Raw genomic sequence first — 19,904 nt, 5'->3', positions numbered from 1 at the left:
TCTAAAACGGTAAAACAACGGTATTTTAACAAGCGAGCGAAAACTCTTTGAATGGTCTAAACGATACGAACGAAAAGAAAATTAATTAAAAAGGTTAAGAAGAAATGAATTAAGAAGACTTTAAATTTTGTAAAAGTAAGCGTGAAAATTTAAAATACCCAAAAAGCGATTTTTTTAAAAGTACGTGAAACACGAATAAAATTATACTTGCTTTAAAATACAAGATAAAAGTTTTAAAATGTTAAACACGGCAAGACAAGGATTTTAACTGATTAAAACAAAGTAAAAGAGATCTTGAGCCGCTTTAAAATACGACCGAAGGTTTTAACTGGTCCAAAAATGGGGTATGACAGATGCCCATATTTAAGTTTCTTCGTCACGAAGATTTGAAAGAAAACTTTTAAATCGAAGGGTCGAAGAGACTTAAATATTAAGTACACCACTTTTGGACCAATCGAGATGCTAAGAGTGTAATGCTTATGAGTATTATGTTATGCATGCGTGCAATATCCTTACGGATGCAACGACAACAAACACACGTCGACTGGGGAATAAACTGACAATCAACACTGGGGAGGAAATGACTGTCTATTACCTTTACATTGGTAAAGACGACCTCACAAAAGATGTAATCACATGTTTGTTACCTTTAGAACTGGTAAAGACAGACGAAGCAAGAAAGAAATCAGTCAATTGCCGTGAATTAGGCAAAGGCAAGCAAGCAAGAAGGAAATTAGTCAATTACCGTGAATTGGGTAAACGACATGTCTATTACCGTGAATTAGGTAAAGACAAACATGCAAGAAAGAAATTAGTCAATTACCGTGAATTAGGTAACGGACCTGTCTGTTACCGTGAATTAGGTAACGATCAACAGAAAAGGGAATACCGTCAATTACCGTGAATTAGGTAACGACCAACAGAAAAGGAAATACCGCCAATTACCGTGAATTAGGTAAAAAAAACCTGTCTATTACCGTGAATTAGGTAAAGACAAACAAAGTAGGAAAGAAAATTAGTCAATTACCGGAGAAACCATCCATGAAGGAGAACACTTTGCATTTAGCAGTATTATCAACCAATACATCGATGTGAGGTAAAGGGAAATCATCCTTTGGACTAGCTTTGTTCAGATCTCGATAGTCAACACACATTCTGACCTTACCGTCTTTCTTTGGAACAGGTACTATGTTGGCTAACCATTGAGGGTACTCAGATGTGATTAAGAAACCGGCATCAATCTGCTTTCGCACTTCTTCTTTGATTTTGAGGGCCATATCAGGATGAGATCTCCTCAACTTCTGCTTAACAAGAGGGCACTCGGGCTTTAAAGGCAGACGATGTTCCACAACTTCGGCATCCAACCCTGGCATATCCTTGTATGACCATGCGAAAATGTCAGCATACTCTCTGAGAAGCTCAATAACTCTTTCCTTAACAGTAGCATCCATCAATGCCCCAATCTTGATCTCTTTCTTGTCTTCCTCTGTACCCAGGTTGACAGTTTCTATCTCTTCCTGATGAGGCTGAATAGCTTTTCTTTCTCGTTCTAACATCCATCTCATCTCATCAGGAATCTCTTCATCTCCTTCTACCATCGCCTCATAAACAGGAACCTCAAAGCTGGGAGGAAGCATAGGATTATCGTGTTCAACGGGCTCATTTGTGTTCAGTCTGCATATGATTTATGATTGATTTTAAATGAGTGAATACAGACTTTTGAGTTTGATTTTTAAAAGAAAAAAAAGAAAAAAAGAACAATTTTTGGTTTTATGTATTACCATTTTTCCAGAAAAAGCACTAAAATAAAATAAAATAAAGTAAAATAAAGGCCGTGATAAAAACGACGATTTTCATTAATAACAGAAGTACTTGAAGAAAAACACAAAGCCCTACAAAGTTTCACTTTCGTCTGGGGCAGGACGAAATGAGTCCTCTTAAAGAAAAACAAAAACAAAGACAAACACATTACTTAGAACGAGGTATCACAGAAGGAACATCCACAACGATCCAGTTGCAGCAGGCTCCTCCAGGTGTCACAAAGACAGGTGCCACCTTCTCAGATTGATCTTCAATGATTGCATTAGTCTCGGGTGGATCATAGATGAAACCGGCACTGCGAAAGGTACCTCCAGCTGGATTGAATGCCCCAGGCTTGCTATCTGGAAAGCCAATTCCCTCTTTGCGCTTGTTCTCCGGCAGCTTCACTAGCTGACCCCAGCCTTCAGTTCTTCCTTCATGAATCACCTTCTGAGCGTCTTTCAAAGAAGCCATACTAGTTTCAACTTTACTCGTGCTTCCTTCAGCAGAGAGACCTTGGAAAGATGACCCATCAGAACTATTTCCACCGATGTAAGAGAAAGCAGACAAATTGCTGACCAACAGGGCTGACTCGCCACTGACAGTTATCAACTTCCCATGACTAATGAACTTCAATTTCTGGTGGAGAGTGGATGTTACTGCCCCAGCATCATGGATCCAAGGCCGGCCAAGGAGGCAGCTGAAAGAGGCCTGAATCTTCATAACTTGGAATGTAACTTCGAATTCATGCGGGCCCACTGAGATAGGCAACTTTATTTCCCCATAAACTGATCTTCTGGTTCCATCGAATGCTCTCACCGTCACTGTGCTGGGCTGCAAGAGAGCTTTTGAATATGAAAGCTGGTCCAGAGTGGACTTCGGCATCACATTTAAAGCGGACCCAGTATCTATCAAGACATTAGAGAGAGAATCTGATTTGCACAGGACTGAGATAAGCAATGCTAGGTTATGATTCTTTCCTTCCACTGGGAGGTCTTCGTCACTAAAGCTCAAATTGTTGCAGGCAGTCACATTCCCTACAATGCTTTCAAATTGTCCCAAAGTCACATCGTACTCCACATAAGCCTGATCTAGCACCTTCATCAAAGCCTCTCTATGGGCATCAGAGCTGGATAAGAGAGACATTATAGAGATTTTGGCAGAGTTTGTAGCAACTGATCCACTACTTTGTACTCGCTCCTCTTGATTAGCTTCAGGATCCCATCACCATCTTCATAGACAATCTCGTTGGGCTGTCTGATAGCTTTACCCTTATCTGGACTTCGCTCTTTCACCGATTCTACGGCTGGAGCACTGACTTCTTTCTGAACGACAACCGGGAGCACCCGTCCACTCCTTAAGATCTTGCTACTTTCCGCAATATTCTCTACAGGGACTGACGAATCAAAAGGTACCTTTTTCCCATCTTCCAGAATGGTGTATTCATAGTTATATGGCGCAGCTTTTTGAGATGAATAAGGCAACTGTTCTGGCGGGCAGATCACCAGGGGAGTACTGTCTGGCTTAGCACGATCGACCATTATCACAAGTGGTTCCCGAGTCTTGAACACCGGAGTAACAACACAAACATTCTTATCCTTCTCTTTTCTGGTGACAACAAGTTCCTTCCTGTCCAGTAACCCCTGTACATCGTTCTGAACTTGTTTGCAACCACGAGAATCCACTGAACATATACCACAAGCCACATGATCGTGGCTAAACAGAGTTGCTTCACACATCTTTACATGTATCGGAACCAGAGGAGTTTTCATATCACATGCATAGTGAACATAGCTGTCTTCTTGAATCATATTAACAGCTGGCCCATGTGGTGGCAGTGGGTTGTTTGGAACAACAGGGTCAGGGTCTGAGAAAGCTAGTTCTTTATTTTGGATTAGCTTCTGAACTGCGTCCTTAAGAGGATAACAGTGTTCAATGTCATGGCCAGGAGCTCCTTGGTGAAATTCACAGGTGCTGTAACACCCCGTTTTCCCAACGTAAAAATTTCTTAATAAAATCAGAGTTTTTCTTCACAAAACGGAATGTCACATTTCTTAAAAATCATAAATGGAATAAATAAATATTTATCCTTCAAATTCAATCAACAAATTATTTAATATCTCGCAGCGGAATTAATTCAACATCTAAAATAGTCTTGGCACGCAGGCCTCATCTTAAATGATCTCATAAATTCTTAGTTCAATAATAATTCTTAAACTTTAAAAGCAATACGTAAAGGAACAGAAAATAGTATTAAAATCCCAATCCCGTTACGTATCAGAGCACCTAAGGACACAGTGAGAGATAGTCACCCACGACCGCAGCTAATCTTGATTACCTGCAAGTTACCCATACGAAGAGCAACATTTTCAAGCAGAAGGGGTGAGATTTCTCAAACAATAATATTAAGCTCATAAATCATAAATTACATTTAACAATATAAACATCTTATAATTTAACATTTACAATCAAATACATAGACATCATCATTTCATCTTAGCAATATATCATCATATAGCAGTCACAATCATCGTCACATATCATCTTACTAAAAGGCATCACAAAGTAATTCGTTAAAACATCACAACTTAACAACTTGACTTGACAATGCATCTAGACTCGACTATGCAACTCTTAACGTCTTAAACCATCTTGAATCATCATGAAAATGCAAATGCATGTGATACCAATCTAGGGCATAAGCCCTCGTCGCTTATGAGCATAAAGATACTCCTAGGGCATAAGCCCTCGTCGCTATTGAGCAAAAGCTCCTAGGGCATGAGCCCTCATCTCTGGTTGAGCAAAAGCTCCATCGTCGTGGTTGAGCAAAAGCTCCAAGGCATGAGCCCTCATCTTTAAATGAGTATGCATGGACTCAACATCTTACGTCTTAGAAACTTCATGAACATCTATGACATCTTAACATTTGACAACATAACATCTTAACAACTTGATGACTTCATAACGACTCGACGACTTAACAACTCTTATCATCTTAACGTCTTAACATCTTAACATCTTAGCATCTTGGCAACATATGGATCACATAAATAATTCATGTCATATCATAATATAACAATATCAAATGATAATAAACAACATCTTAAAATATCATATTCATCAATCATAAACAACTTCATATAACATCATATTTAAACATCGACAATAATTCACTATGTATCTTTGTAAAAACATAATAAATTATCCACAACATATTTTCATGTCAAACCAAAGCTACTGGAAAGGTATTACAAATATCAACAACTTTTATGTTTACAACGAAGATCAATTCAAAACAGAAACATATGAACAAAACGCAAAAACATGAAACAGAGAATGTTGTCACCGTACAATTTTGCTAAGACCTCCCTGTAGTATTTTCATCATAACTCACAGACCAAACATCATTTTCACGTCAAACCAAAGCCACTAGAAAGCTAACAAAAGTATCTAAAACTTTCATGTTTACGCCTAAGACCAATTCTATACCGATCAATACCAGTTTTCATTTTAAATTCGGAAAAGTTGTGCTGAAAGTCCATAAAAATTCACTGTGACCTACGTGCAGTAATTTGACCATAACTCAAGTTCTATAAATCATTTTGACGTGAGACCAACGGAATTAGAAAGCTAACATCCATACCTACAACTTTCGTGTTTACACCTAAGACCAATTCCGCACCGATCAATACAGGTTTTAATATCAAAATTCGAGCAGAATGCAGATTTTCTCCAAGTTTCACCTAATCTCATGGTTCTAACCTCAAAACTACTTCCAATAATCATCCTATGGATTATCTAAGGTCTGTACACAATTTCTACATCAATTCAACAAGTTTTCATCATCTAATCATCAAAACTCTCTCAAAACTCTAATTCTCAAATTCTCACAAACTCTCCCCAACTTGTTAGATGTAATCTAATGATTTAACAACTTAATATTAATGCAAGATAGTCTCACCCTCACCTTAGATTAATTCCTGAATCAGCGGCAGCATTCTTCTTTCCTAAGGTCTTCTCCTCTTCTCTTGACTTTTCTCTCCTCTTGTCTTCTTTCTTGTTCTCCTCTTTTCCAAAAAGCGGTTTCCGATAAACTCTTTCTAACCTAAACTTCTCTATTTATAATACTAAACGCTCTTCCTAAATCTATTTTGGCCCAACAACTTATTCTTCTTTCTATTCTAACCCCCTTCTTATTTCTTCTACACCTCAAAACTACTCTATTCCTCATAATCTAATGAATAATATTTCTCTACTAAATATATATCTCTCCCACTTGATAATATTAATACACCAAATAACATATATATTTCCACATAAAATAACAAATATATTTCTGCACCAAATAACATATATATTTCTACACAAAATAACAAATATATTTCTACACCAAATAACATATATATTATGCTAGTAAATACCAACATATAATATAACAAAATATCACTCAACAAAATATATTAACTAAATTATAAAAAGACATCTAATCTCAATAAATCATATATCCCTCATATAAATCATATAAATACATAAATATATTCTAAAACTAATTAAAAAAAAGGAGGGCGTTACAACTCTCCCCAACTTAAAAGAATTTCGTACTCGAAATTCAAGCACAGTAGAAAATAAATTTAGTCATTACTTCTTCAAACAAAACACAAAAACCACATCAAGTTAGTCAGTTAAACATGATCACATAAAAAAATAACTACTAACTAGAAAACACGACGACACGACACAACGACTCATCTACTTGGCCGGACGGACCGACCTGCTCTGATACCAATTGTAACACCCCGTTTTCCCAACGTAAAAATTTCTTAATAAAATCAGAGTTTTTCTTCACAAAATGGAATGTCACATTTCTTAAAAATCATAAATGGAATAAATAAATATTTATCCTTCAACTTCAATCAACAAATTATTTAATATCTCGCAGCGGAATTAATTCAACATCTAAAATAGTCTTGGCACGCAGGCCTCATCTTAAATGATCTCATAAATTCTTAGTTCAATAATAATTCTTAAACTTTAAAAGCAATACGTAAAGGAACAGAAAATAGTATTAAAATCCCCATCCCGTTACGTATCAGAGCACCTAAGGACACAGTGAGAGATAGTCACCCACGACCGCAGCTAATCTTGATTACCTGCAAGTTACCCATACGAAGAGCAATATTTTCAAGCAGAAGGGGTGAGATTTCTCAAACAACAATATTAAGCTCATAAATCATAAATTACATTTAACAATATAAACATCTTATAATTTAACATTTACAATCAAATACATAGACATCATCATTTCATCTTAGCAATATATCATCATATAGCAGTCACAATCATCGTCACATATCATCTTACTAAAAGGCATCACAAAGTAATTCGTTAAAACATCACAACTTAACAACTTGACTTGACAATGCATCTAGACTCGACTATGCAACTCTTAACGTCTTAAACCATCTTGAATCATCATGAAAATGCAAATGCATGTGGTACCAATTTAGGGCATAAACCCTCGTCGCTTATGAGCATAAATATACTCCTAGGGCATAAGCCCTCGTCGCTATTGAGCAAAAGCTCCTAGGGCATGAGCCCTCATCTCTGGTTGAGCAAAAGCTCCATCGTCGTGGTTGAGCAAAAGCTCCAGGGCATGAGCCCTCATCTTTAAATGAGTATGCATGGACTCAACATCTTACGTCTTAGAAACTTCATGAACATCTATGACATCTTAACATTTGACAACATAACATCTTAACAACTTGATGACTTCATAACGACTCGACGACTTAACAACTCTTATCATCTTAACGTCTTAACATCTTAACATCTTAGCATCTTGACAACATATGGATCACATAAATAATTCATGTCATATCATAATATAACAATATCAAATGATAATAAACAACATCTTAAAATATCATATTCATCAATCATAAACAACTTCATATAACATCATATTTAAACATCGACAATAATTCACTATGTATCTTTGTAAAAACATAATAAATTATCCACAACATATTTTCATGTCAAACCAAAGCTACTGGAAAGGTATTACAAATATCAACAACTTTCATGTTTACAACGAAGATCAATTCAAAACAGAAACATATGAACAAAACGCAAAAACATGAAATAGAGAATGCTGTCACCGTACAATTTTGCCAAGACCTCCCTGTAGTATTTTCATCATAACTCACAGACCAAACATCATTTTCACGTCAAACCAAAGCCACTAGAAAGCTAACAAAATTATCTAAAACTTTCATGTTTACGCCTAAGACCAATTCTATACCGATCAATACCAGTTTTCATTTTAAATTCGGAAAAGTTGTGCTGAAAGTCCATAAAAATTCACTGTGACCTATGTGCAGTAATTTGACCATAACTCAAGTTCTAAAAATCCTTTTGACGTGAGACCAACGGAATTAGAAAGCTAACATCCATACCTACAACTTTCGTGTTTACACCTAAGACCAATTCCGCACCAATCAATACAGGTTTTAATATCAAAATTCGAGCAGAATGCAGATTTTCTCCAAGTTTCACCTAATCTCATGGTTCTAACCTCAAAACTACTTCCAATAATCATCCTATGGATTATCTAAGGTCTGTACACAATTTCTACATCAATTCAACAAGTTTTCATCATCTAATCATCAAAACTCTCTCAAAACTCTAATTCTCAAATTCTCACAAACTCTCCCCAACTTGTTAGATGTAATCTAATGATTTAACAACTTAATATTAATGCAAGATACTCTCACCCTCACCTTAGATTAATTCCTGAATCAGCGGCAGCATTCTTCTTTCCTAAGGTCTTCTCCTCTTCTCTTGACTTTTCTCTCCTCTTGTCTTCTTTCTTGTTCTCCTCTTTTCCAAAAAGCGGTTTCCGATAAACTCTTTCTAACCTAAGCTTCTCTATTTATAATACTAAACGCTCTTCCTAAATCTATTTTGGCCCAACAACTTATTCTTCTTTCTATTCTAACCCCCTTCTTATTTCTCTTACACCTCAAAACTACTCTATTCCTCATAATCTAATGAATAATATTTCTCTACTAAATATATATCTCTCCCACTTGATAATATTAATACACCAAATAACATATATATTTCCACATAAAATAACAAATATATTTCTGCACCAAATAACATATATATTTCTACACAAAATAACAAATATATTTCTACACCAAATAACATATATATTATGCTAGTAAATACCAACATATAATATAACAAAATATCACTCAATAAAATATATTAACTAAATTATAAAAAGACATCTAATCTCAATAAATCATATATCCCTCATATAAATCATATAAATACATAAATATATTCTAAAACTAATTAAAAAAAAGGAGGGCGTTACAACTCTCCCCAACTTAAAAGAATTTCGTCCTCGAAATTCAAGCACAGTAGAAAATAAATTTAGTCATTACTTCTTCAAACAAAACACAAAAACCACATCAAGTTAGTCAGTTAAACATGATCACATAAAAAAATAACTACTAACTAGAAAACACGACGACACGACACAACGACTCATCTACTTGGCCGGACGGACCGACCTGCTCTGATACCAATTGTAACACCCCGTTTTCCCAACGTAAAAATTTCTTAATAAAATCAGAGTTTTTCTTCACAAAACGGAATGTCACAATTCTTAAAAATCATAAATGGAATAAATAAATATTTATCCTTCAACTTCAATCAACAAATTATTTAATATCTCGCAGCGGAATTAATTCAACATCTAAAATAGTCTTGGCACGCAGGCCTCATCTTAAATGATCTCATAAATTCTTAGTTCAATAATAATTCTTAAACTTTAAAAGCAATACGTAAAGGAACAGAAAATAGTATTAAAATCCTCATCCCGTTACGTATCAGAGCACCTAAGGACACAGTGAGAGATAGTCACCCACGACCGCAGCTAATCTTGATTACCTGCAAGTTACCCATACGAAGAGCAACATTTTCAAGCAGAAGGGGTGAGATTTCTCAAACAATAATATTAAGCTCATAAATCATAAATTACATTTAACAATATAAACATCTTATAATTTAACATTTACAATCAAATACATAGACATCATCATTTCATCTTAGTTATATCATCATATAGCAGTCACAATCATCGTCACATATCATCTTACTAAAAGGCATCACAAAGTAATTCGTTAAAACATCACAACTTAACAACTTGACTTGACAATGCATCTAGACTCGACTATGCAACTCTTAACGTCTTAAACCATCTTGAATCATCATGAAAATGCAAATGCATGTGGTACCAATCTAGGGCATAAACCCTCGTCGCTTATGAGCATAAATATACTCCTAGGGCATAAGCCCTCGTCGCTATTGAGCAAAAGCTCCCAAGGCATGAGCCCTCATCTCTGGTTGAGCAAAAGCTCCATCGTCGTGGTTGAGCAAAAGCTCCATCGTCATGGTTGAGCAAAAGCTCCAGGGCATGAGCCCTCATCTTTAAATGAGTATGCATGGACTCAACAACTTACGTCTTAGAAACTTCATGAACATCTATGACATCTTAACATTTGACAACATAACATCTTAACAACTTGATGACTTCATAACGACTCGACGACTTAACAACTCTTATCATCTTAACGTCTTAACATCTTAACATCTTAGCATCTTGACAACATATGGATCACATAAATAATTCATGTCATATCATAATATAACAATATCAAATGATAATAAACAACATCTTAAAATATCATATTCATAAATCATAAACAACTTCATATAACATCATATTTAAACATCGACAATAATTCACTATGTATCTTTGTAAAATCATAATAAATTATCCACAACATATTTTCATGTCAAACTAAAGCTACTGGAAAGGTATTACAAATATCAACAAATTTCATGTTTACAACGAAGATCAATTCAAAACAGAAACATATGAACAAAACGCAAAAACATGAAACAGAGAATGCTGTCACCGTACAATTTTGCTAAGACCTCCCTGTAGTATTTTCATCATAACTCACAGACCAAACGTCATTTTCACGTCAAACCAAAGCCACTAGAAAGCTAACAAAATTATCTAAAACTTTCATGTTTACGCCTAAGACCAATTCTATACCGATCAATACTAGTTTTCATTTTAAATTCGGAAAAGTTGTGCTGAAAGTCCATAAAAATTCACTGTGACCTACGTGCAGTAATTTAACCATAACTCCAGTTCTATAAATCCTTTTGACGTGAGACCGACGGAATTAGAAAGCTAACATCCATACCTACAACTTTCATGTTTACACCTAAGACCAATTCCGCACCGATCAATACAGGTTTTAATATCAAAATTCGAGCAGAATGCAGATTTTCTCCAAGTTTCACCTAATCTCATGGTTCTAACCTCAAAACTACTTCCAATAATCATCCTATGGATTATCTAAGGTCTGTACACAATTTCTACATCAATTCAACAAGTTTTCATCATCTAATCATCAAAACTCTCTCAAAACTCTAATTCTCAAATTCTCACAAACTCTCCCCAACTTGTTAGATGTAATCTAATGATTTAACAACTTAATATTAATGCAAGATAATCTCACCCTCACCATAGATTAATTCCTGAATCAGCGGCAGCATTCTTCTTTCCTAAGGTCTTCTCCTCTTCTCTTGACTTTTCTCTCCTCTTGTCTTCTTTCTTGTTCTCCTCTTTTCCAAAAAAGCGGTTTCCGATAAACTCTTTCTAACCTAAGCTTCTCTATTTATAATACTAAACGCTCTTCCTAAATCTATTTTGACCCAACAACTTATTCTTCTTTCTATTCTAACCCCCTTCTTAATTCTCCTACACCTCAAAACTACTCTATTCCTCATAATCTAATGAATAATATTTCTCTACTAAATATATATCTCTCCCACTTGATAATATTAATACACCAAATAACATATATATTTTCACATAAAATAACAAATATATTTCTGCACCAAATAACATATATATTTCTACACAAAATAACAAATATATTTCTACACCAAATAACATATATATTATGCTAGTAAATACCAACATATAACATAACAAAATATCACTCAACAAAATATATTAATTAAATTATAAAAAGACATCTAATCTCAATCAATCATATATCCCTCATATAAATCATATAAATACATAAATATATTCTAAAACTAATTAAAATAATTAAATAAAAAGGAGGGCGTTGTTATACCCTAATTTTGGACCTAAAAATACTAACTCATTTCTTCTTATCTTGCATTTCAAGTCATTTGATATGTCTCTGATCAATTGCATCTTTCTCTGCATTTTATTTCAATGTTATTTGCGAAATTCACATGTAAGGGTATTTTAGTCATTTCCTATGTCAAATTTCTCTCAGTCTTTTAAAATCTTGTTTGAGTCCTTTCAAGTAGTTTGAATAAGTCCTTATTTCAATTCTATGTCAAAATCCATTTCAAAAATTGCCTTCGAACTCATTTTAAGTCAGTTTTGCCCCTAGAGGGCATTTTAGTCTTTTCAAGTGTCAAAGCTCTGTTTAAACTCTTAAAATTGTCTCTGAGTCTTTCAAGTTGGTTTAAATAAACTTTTGTTTCAATTCCCTGTTAAAAAAATCATTTTTAAATTGCGTCTGAGTCATTTTTAGTCGTTTTAAGCCCCTAGGGGCATTTTGGTCATTTCACATAATATTCCCGTTTCATTTTAATCTGCTTTGTTGTTTTTAATCGTCTCGCTTTACGTTAATTTTCAATTTACTTTTTCAATTCAATTTTAGTTTTAATTTTCATTTTGGTCCTTATACTTTTGTTATTTGCATTTTAATCCTTTTTTTAGTTTGTTAGAGTCCAAGTGCCATGTGTCCAAATGCTATTGGTCCTTAAGAGTTTGTTACTACTTAGTCCATGTGGCATTTCCTCATTGGTCCAAGCATCCCTTTCATCACCTATATAAGTCAAACCTTTAGTCAAAATTCATGATTCAATCATTTTCACAAAAAAATCACAAAATTCCTAATTATTTTCTCTCTCAATTTTCCCTCTTTTTTAACTAACTTTCTCATCCATAACAAACCATCTCCACCACCATAACAACTTTTCCTCCACCACTCTAACCACCCTAACAACTTCTCTCCACCATTCCAACCACCCTAACAACCTCCATAACCACCCACAACCACCACAAACCTCCATGACAAACCTTAACCACCACTTCTAAGCTTCTTCCACCTCCATCCAATTTCAAATCATCACCACAAACACAAATCCGAATCTGTACTCGCTATTTTCAGCTGCTTCAACACCACCACACCGTTACGGATCATCGCATCCATCACCCAACCGATCCAAGATTTCACAATTCATCGACACGAAGCGGAAACGTAATCATCCATAATCAAATTGCGCAACAATCCTATCTGTCCTCTGCAGTTTTCAATCTTATTCGACGGTGATATTCACGGTTCTTTCACGAGTTCGCCGCGGCCGATACTTCGGGACGAAACGCGAGCACAGAAGAGAATGGGAGCAAACCGGAGCGGAATGGCTTCTGAATCAGAGAAAAGATAAGGAGATGAATTGGAATCAGATTTCGGATCAAAGATCAACCATGAAGCAGCTTCAGCTTCGCCTTTGACAGCATCGTAGTTGTTGTTATTGTTTTGAAGCGATTTAACAGAGAAAGAAGTGTTGGATTCGAGGAACAGAAGCTATGCCGAAACTGGAATCACGTAACAGAGGTAATAATCCGTCTTCCTTCTTCTTTTCTTGTCAATTTGCGAACTGTAAAAACTCAGATGTGCTTTGCGATTGGTCCTGTTTGTGAGTTCTTGTTTCTGAAACGAATTTCCGGTGAGAGTTGGTTCACAAAAAACGTCCGAAGCTTTTGATTCCAGCGCCGGAGGCTATGGCAGGCCGCCGCGTCGGAAATAGTTCTCACCGGAGGTTTAACGAAGAAGAAGAAGTCGATAGGAAAGAAGGAGCATTCACGCGTTGCCTTTCCTCCTGATTGATTTTATGCTGCATACTTCTCCTTTAACCCGTTTTCCTTGCTCCATGACCCATAACCCATGATCCAACCCGTTTCTTCATTCTGTTTTGGGCTTAGGGCCTGTTTGTGCTGATTTCCTTTTGCTGCATATTTTTTTGCTATTTTCAACACTGTAATTGCTTTTGCACCCCTGTTTGTTTCAAGGACCTCGTAAAAAAGTCTAAGAAAAATTTTCCTAATAATTTTTCTTGATATTTTTGTTGATTCCTAGTGATTTTTACCTATTAATATTGACTAGAAAATAAGTGGAAATATAGGTTACTTGATTAGTGCAATGTTTTGTTTCTTGTTAAAGTTTTGTTGAAAATTTCTAAAAGTTTGTGTGAATTTTTGTGTGAGTATTTTTTTTAAGCTTTTGAGACTTTTTTTTAGGAAGCAATTACATGTAAAAATTCATTTCGAAATATGTAGGGTATATTCTTGTGTTTGCTTACTTTTTGTTGACATTTTTGTGAAGTTTTGATGTGGTTTTGAACTTGAAATTTTGTTACATAATTGTGGCTTCGAACATGTGATTTCTTGGAGTGAATTTGCCTATTAAATATGATGTATACTTGTTGTTTCCGAGTTAGTCTTTGTGAATCTTTGTGTTGTAAATAATGTGAAATGATCTTGTGAAATGAAGTGCGTAAAGGACTTGAAAATCTTATAATCCTTGGCATGTCGATTTTCCTTGATTCTCATATTTCTTTCCTTGAAATAAGTCACCTAAAATTTCCAATGTTGTGAGAATTTAGGTCTCAAACTTGCTTTAGAAGTATATTGAATTTCAAGTCCTTTTGTCACTTTTTACTAAAATTGTTAGTTTACTTTACTTGCAAGTTATATTTGTTTTACCATGCTCTTGTCATTTTGTTTCTATATCCTTGGTATTACTAACCCACTTTCACTTTATGTTTCATACATCCATAAGCATTTCATCTCCTTCTCATATTCTTTCCCTTTATGTTCTTGCAATTTAATTTGTACCAAAGTTAGAATGTAAACACTTAGGAGTTTTGTAATATTTTCCTTTATGCACCTTTAATTTCTTGGCAAAGAGGCCATAGAATGTATCTAGGGCATGATGTAATAAGGACAATGGACTCTAATGATGTACACCGACACAAGCACCGACACATGCACACACATCACTATATAGTTAGAATATGCATGTTTAGATGTATGTTTAGGATTGTATGTTTATATGTATGTTTAGGCTTTATACTTAGAAAAATCATTTTCCCAAAAAACTTGAACAAACTTCACTCAAACATTTTTCACAATAAACCTTGGGGTCAAAACCCCATTGAATTTTCCTTTTATTTTCTTAATCAAACTTCAATGAAAAATAATCAAACTTTGACTTCTTTTGCAAAATGACTAATCCAACCTCACAATTTCATAAGTCTCATGCCCTTGAGGCCTCTCTCTCTCATTCTTCAAAATCCATTTTCAAACTTAAAATCAACCAACAAAAACAAAAACAATTTTTGGAAGAGAACTACGGTGGATTTGATCCCTTAATCGGGTACGTAGGCAAGGAACAAAATTCCTTCAATTCAAATAAAACAAAAATTCAAACATTCTTCTCCCTCCAATTCTTCACTTAGAACATTCTTAGGTTTAATAAACACTTTTCAAATAGCATTTAAAAATAAAGCGCGCGCGTAGAAATTAAAGACGGTTCCTATAGGATACTATAGTCGTTATGGGTGCCTAACACCTTCCCGTAGCGAAAACAACTCCCGGACCTCGATTCTCAAGGGTTTTGCTTACTTTTTCCCTTCCCAAGAAAAAATAAGATATCACCGGTTTGAAAGGTTCGAACTTAATCAATGTTTGACACCCGAAAACCAAGATAAAATAGCTGGCGACTTCACTGGGGAGATTCGAGAGTTACGCCTAGTCTTTATTTCCACGCTTGCGCTTGTATTTTTACTTGCTTCTTTTACTTGCTTTCCTATGTGAATAAATGTTTAATTTCTTGCAAACGTGTGAGGTGAGAATATCAAAAGTCCTGCACCCGGGCTGAGTGAACTTAGGATTTAGGAGGGATATAATCGACAATTCATTCCGGGGGTTGCCTCGTGTTTTGGATTATGCGATCAATCCCACATAGCTGAGGCATTTTGGGGGTGATGTTGTCGGCGCGTGTTGTCGCGTTTAGGCACTTTACTTCTAATTGTTCTATGACGCTATGAACCGTAGATAACCAAACCCATCCATGGCCATTTTCTAGGACGTAGTGCGGAGGCTAAACCGAGTGTTGTCTCGAGTTTTAGTCGTCACGCGATACTACACTCAAGTTAGACCTTCCACGGATAATCATGGAGCGAGTGTTGTCTCGTGACACCGTGATATACGTCGGAGAGGTTGCAACTTGGGAACCTTTTTAGAAACCGGTTACTATTTCCTAAAGCCCTAGTTTCACCAGACACCGTGTCCACCCGTGACTCCTTGACTTTGAACTTTAACCCACCATGTTTTCTCCGAACTTGAACATAATCATGCATTCATGCATACATGCATAAACTTTTTCCATGCATTGTTATCGAAGGGCTTAGACAAGTGGAATTTGTAAACATTGTAGGAATGTAAAGGACTAATTCCTACAAGTTCAAGGAAGTGGATTTGGCTAGTTTGAGAGATTTGGCACTCAAGATTGAGGATCCGACTGGTTTCCGACGTCGTTACGGGGCTTTACTTACTATTCTCCAGACTAATGTGGATGAGAAGCTTGTGCACACTCTAGTGCAATTCTATGATCGGGACTATCGGTGCTTTACTTTTCCGGACTTTCAGCTGGTGCCTACTCTGGAGGCTTATTCTTCCTTGATGGATCTGTCCATTGCTAAGGGGGTACCTTTCTCAGGACTTGAGCCTCCTCTTACTCCATTGGTTATTGCTAAGGATCTCTATCTCAGGACCACCGATGTCTCCAAGAATCTTGTCACTAAGGCACGCATCCGAGGGTTCACTTCAGAGTATCTTCTTGGGAAAGCCAATCTCAAGACCACTTGTCAGGACACTCTCGAGGCTATTCTTGCACTTCTCATCTATGGGCTTATTCTCTTTCCGAATCTTGATGGCTTCGTGGACATGAATGCTATTGTGATCTTCCACTCCAAGAATCCGGTCCCTACTTTGCTAGCTGACACTTACCATGCTATTCATGATCGTTCTGGCAAGGGTCGTGGATACATTCTTTGTTGTGTGCCTCTCCTCTATAGGTGGTTTATTTCGCACCTTCCGAAGTCTTTCCACGACAATCTGGAGAATTGGTCTATTTCACAGAGGATTATGGCTCTCACTCCTAATGAAGTGGTTTGGCTCACTCCCGCTTCTAGGGTTAAGGAAATTATCTTTGGTGGTGGAAAGTTTCTTAATGTACCTCTTCTTGGTACCCGGGGTGGAATCAACTATAACCCGGAGCTTGCTTTGCGACAATTCGGTTTTCCGATGAAAGATAAGCCCATCAATCTTGCTACAACCCCTTACTTCTTTCACTACTCCAATGCTCCTACAGGCATAAGAGAGGATTTCATAGAAGCTTGGTCTAAACTTCGGAAGAAAGAGGTGAAGCATATGGGTGTAAGGTCCGGTATTGCTCATGAGGCCTATACACAGTGGGTGATAAACCAAGCTGTGGAGATTGGTATGCCTTACCCCCCTATGAGATATGTGTCTGCAACTGTTCCTACCATGCCTTTGCCTCTACTCCCACTTACCCAGGAGATGTATCAGGAGCATCTAGCTATGGAGAGTCGGGAGAAGCATCAGTGGAGAGTTAGATACTATGAGGCTGAGAACTTGATCATGACTTTGGATGGAAAAGGTGAGCAGCAGACCCATGAGGTCTTGACACTGAAGAAAGAGCTAGCTAAGGCTAAGAGAGAGATTGAAGAGAAAGATAGATTGCTTATGAGAGACTCCAAGAGGGCTAGAGGTGCCCGTGACTTCTATGCACGATACTGCGACTATGAGTCTGAGTTTGAGGATGATGCTTCCACTTCCTATGCTTGAAGATTCCTTTTTCCTGTTGTTATTTCCATTTGTTCATGTTGAAATTGTCTTGTAAAACTATATGTTGGTTGTTTCCCGTTTATGTTAATTGTTGTTTAGTAATGTTTACAAGTTTCTAGTTTGTCTAAAAACCCTTCGATAACATAAAAAGAGTCTTTTTGCATATGCATTAACACATTTCATGCATCATATGCATCCATTGGTCACAAAAAGCTTCTCTTGTGCTCATTGCCTCCTGGTTTTGTCCGCCGCAGTCTGAAAAGTGGCTCGTGTTCGCAAAGTCTACCAACCAGACAGAGTTCATCAAACAAGATTTCACAAGAGAAGAATGATGGCTAACTTTGAAGAAGAAAATGCTCAGCTCCGCGCCGAATTGGCTGCTATGAAAGAGGACTTGGCTAAGGCTCATGACGCTATGTCCGCTATGATGGCTGCACAGGAACAACCAGCCACTTCTGTTCCAGTTACTGCTGAGGTGATTCCGTCTATCCCACTATCTACTGTGGCTACTGATGCTCGTTTCGTTATGCCCAATGGGCGTCCTTATGGGCTCTCAGCTTACTATTCTCCTAATGCTGCTGCTGGTATCTCTGGTGTTGCTGGTCAAGGACAGATTCCTGTGTCTACTGCTATGCCTCAGGTGACTACTGTTGTTACCGACCCTATTGTACACACAGTGCAACAGGTGATTGATGTTGACACTCCGCGTGGACAAGATCCCGCAATGGAAGCTATGAAGAGACAGTTAAGGGAGTTGGCTGGAGAACTCCGTGAGGTCAAGGCTAGCCGGGGAAACAATGGTGCTCCTGCTAAAGCTCGCGATCTATGCTTGGTATCCCGATTTGAGGTTCCTAAGAAGTTCAAAGAGCCAGAATTTGACAAATACAATGGGACTTCTTGCCCACACAACCATGTCATCCGGTATGTCCGAAAGATGGCTAATTACGCAGATAATGATGCACTGATGATCCATTGTTTCCAGAGCAGCTTGACAGATGATGCAGCAGATTGGTACACTAGTTTGAGCAAAGATAACATCCATACTTTTGAGGAACTCGCTGCTGCTTTTGAAGGTCAATATGAATTCAATACCCGTCTGAAGCCAAATAGGGACTCTCTTAAAGCCCTATCTCAGAAATCAGATGAAACCTTCCGTGAGTACGCTCAGAGATGGAGAGGGGCAGCTGCCCGTGTTTCTCCTCGAATTGATGAGGAAGAGTTAACACAAACATTCCTGAAGACTCTGAAGAAGGAATATAAGGAAAGAATGATAGTCTCTGCTCCAAACAACTTTTCTGATATGGTTACAATGGGAACTCGTCTAGAGGAGGCTGTCCGAGATGGTATTATTGTCCTTGAAAAAGGAGAATCTTCAAACAGTGCGCCAAAGAAGTATGGTAATGGTCACCACAAGAGGAAAGAATCTGACGTAGGGATGGTATCTGGTAACCCATCTGCAGCTGCTACACAATTACCTCTGCCCTATCACTACATGCAGTACTCTCAACATCCTTTCTTCCCACCATTCTACCAGCAATATCCTCTGCCACCGGGTCAACCACCAGTGCCCGTCAATGCCATTGCTCAACAAGTACAACAACAGCCTCCTGCTCAACAGCAACGGCAGCAACAACAGGGTCCCCGACCCAAACCTTCTTTTCCACCAATACCAATGCGGTATGGTGAGCTGCTCCCAACTCTACTTGCTAAGGGACACTGTGTCACTCGACCAGGCAAGCCTCCGCCTAATCCATTGCCTCCCAGGTTCCGACAGGATCTGACATGCGAATTCCATCAGGGTGCTCAAGGCCACGATGTTGAGGGCTGCTTTGCTCTGAAATATATTGTGAAAGACCTGATAGAAAAGGGACGGTTGACTTTTGAGAATAATGTTCCTCATGTCCTTGACAATCCGCTCCCAAACCATGCTGCTGTTAACATGATTGAGGCCTTTGAAAGGGTTCCCGTTCCTCAAGAGGGTCCCATGTTGGATGTCCGCAATGTCGTTACTCCCTTGGTGCCATTACATGTC

General features: G+C 37.2%; 2 protein-coding genes across 2 annotated transcripts in view; both read right to left on the bottom strand.

Annotated features, from left to right (window-relative positions):
* Positions 1 to 1,019: 1,019 nt before the first annotated feature.
* On the bottom strand, positions 1,020 to 2,946 carry LOC146956904 (uncharacterized). Its single transcript, XM_085749842.1, has 2 exons — positions 1,973 to 2,946; positions 1,020 to 1,674 (listed from the first exon to the last, which is right to left on the bottom strand). The coding sequence occupies exons 1-2, from the start codon at positions 2,944 to 2,946 to the stop codon at positions 1,020 to 1,022; spliced, it is 1,629 nt and encodes a 542-aa protein (XP_085605968.1).
* The window catches only part of LOC146956903 (uncharacterized), a 30,047-nt gene continuing 13,088 nt past the window's right edge, over positions 2,946 to 19,904 (bottom strand). Inside the window, exon 4 of the mRNA XM_085749838.1 lies at positions 2,946 to 3,774. Coding sequence (XP_085605964.1) covers positions 2,946 to 3,774 — 829 coding nt within the window. The remainder of the gene's footprint in view (positions 3,775 to 19,904) is intronic.

This window comes from Medicago sativa, chromosome 1, assembly GCF_051527215.1.
Source record: "Medicago sativa cultivar Bolivia chromosome 1, Bolivia_mono, whole genome shotgun sequence".
Taxonomy (NCBI): Eukaryota; Viridiplantae; Streptophyta; class Magnoliopsida; order Fabales; family Fabaceae; genus Medicago; species Medicago sativa.
Note: the sequence above shows the minus strand (reverse complement) of the source record. Positions and strands in the feature narration are given on the sequence as shown.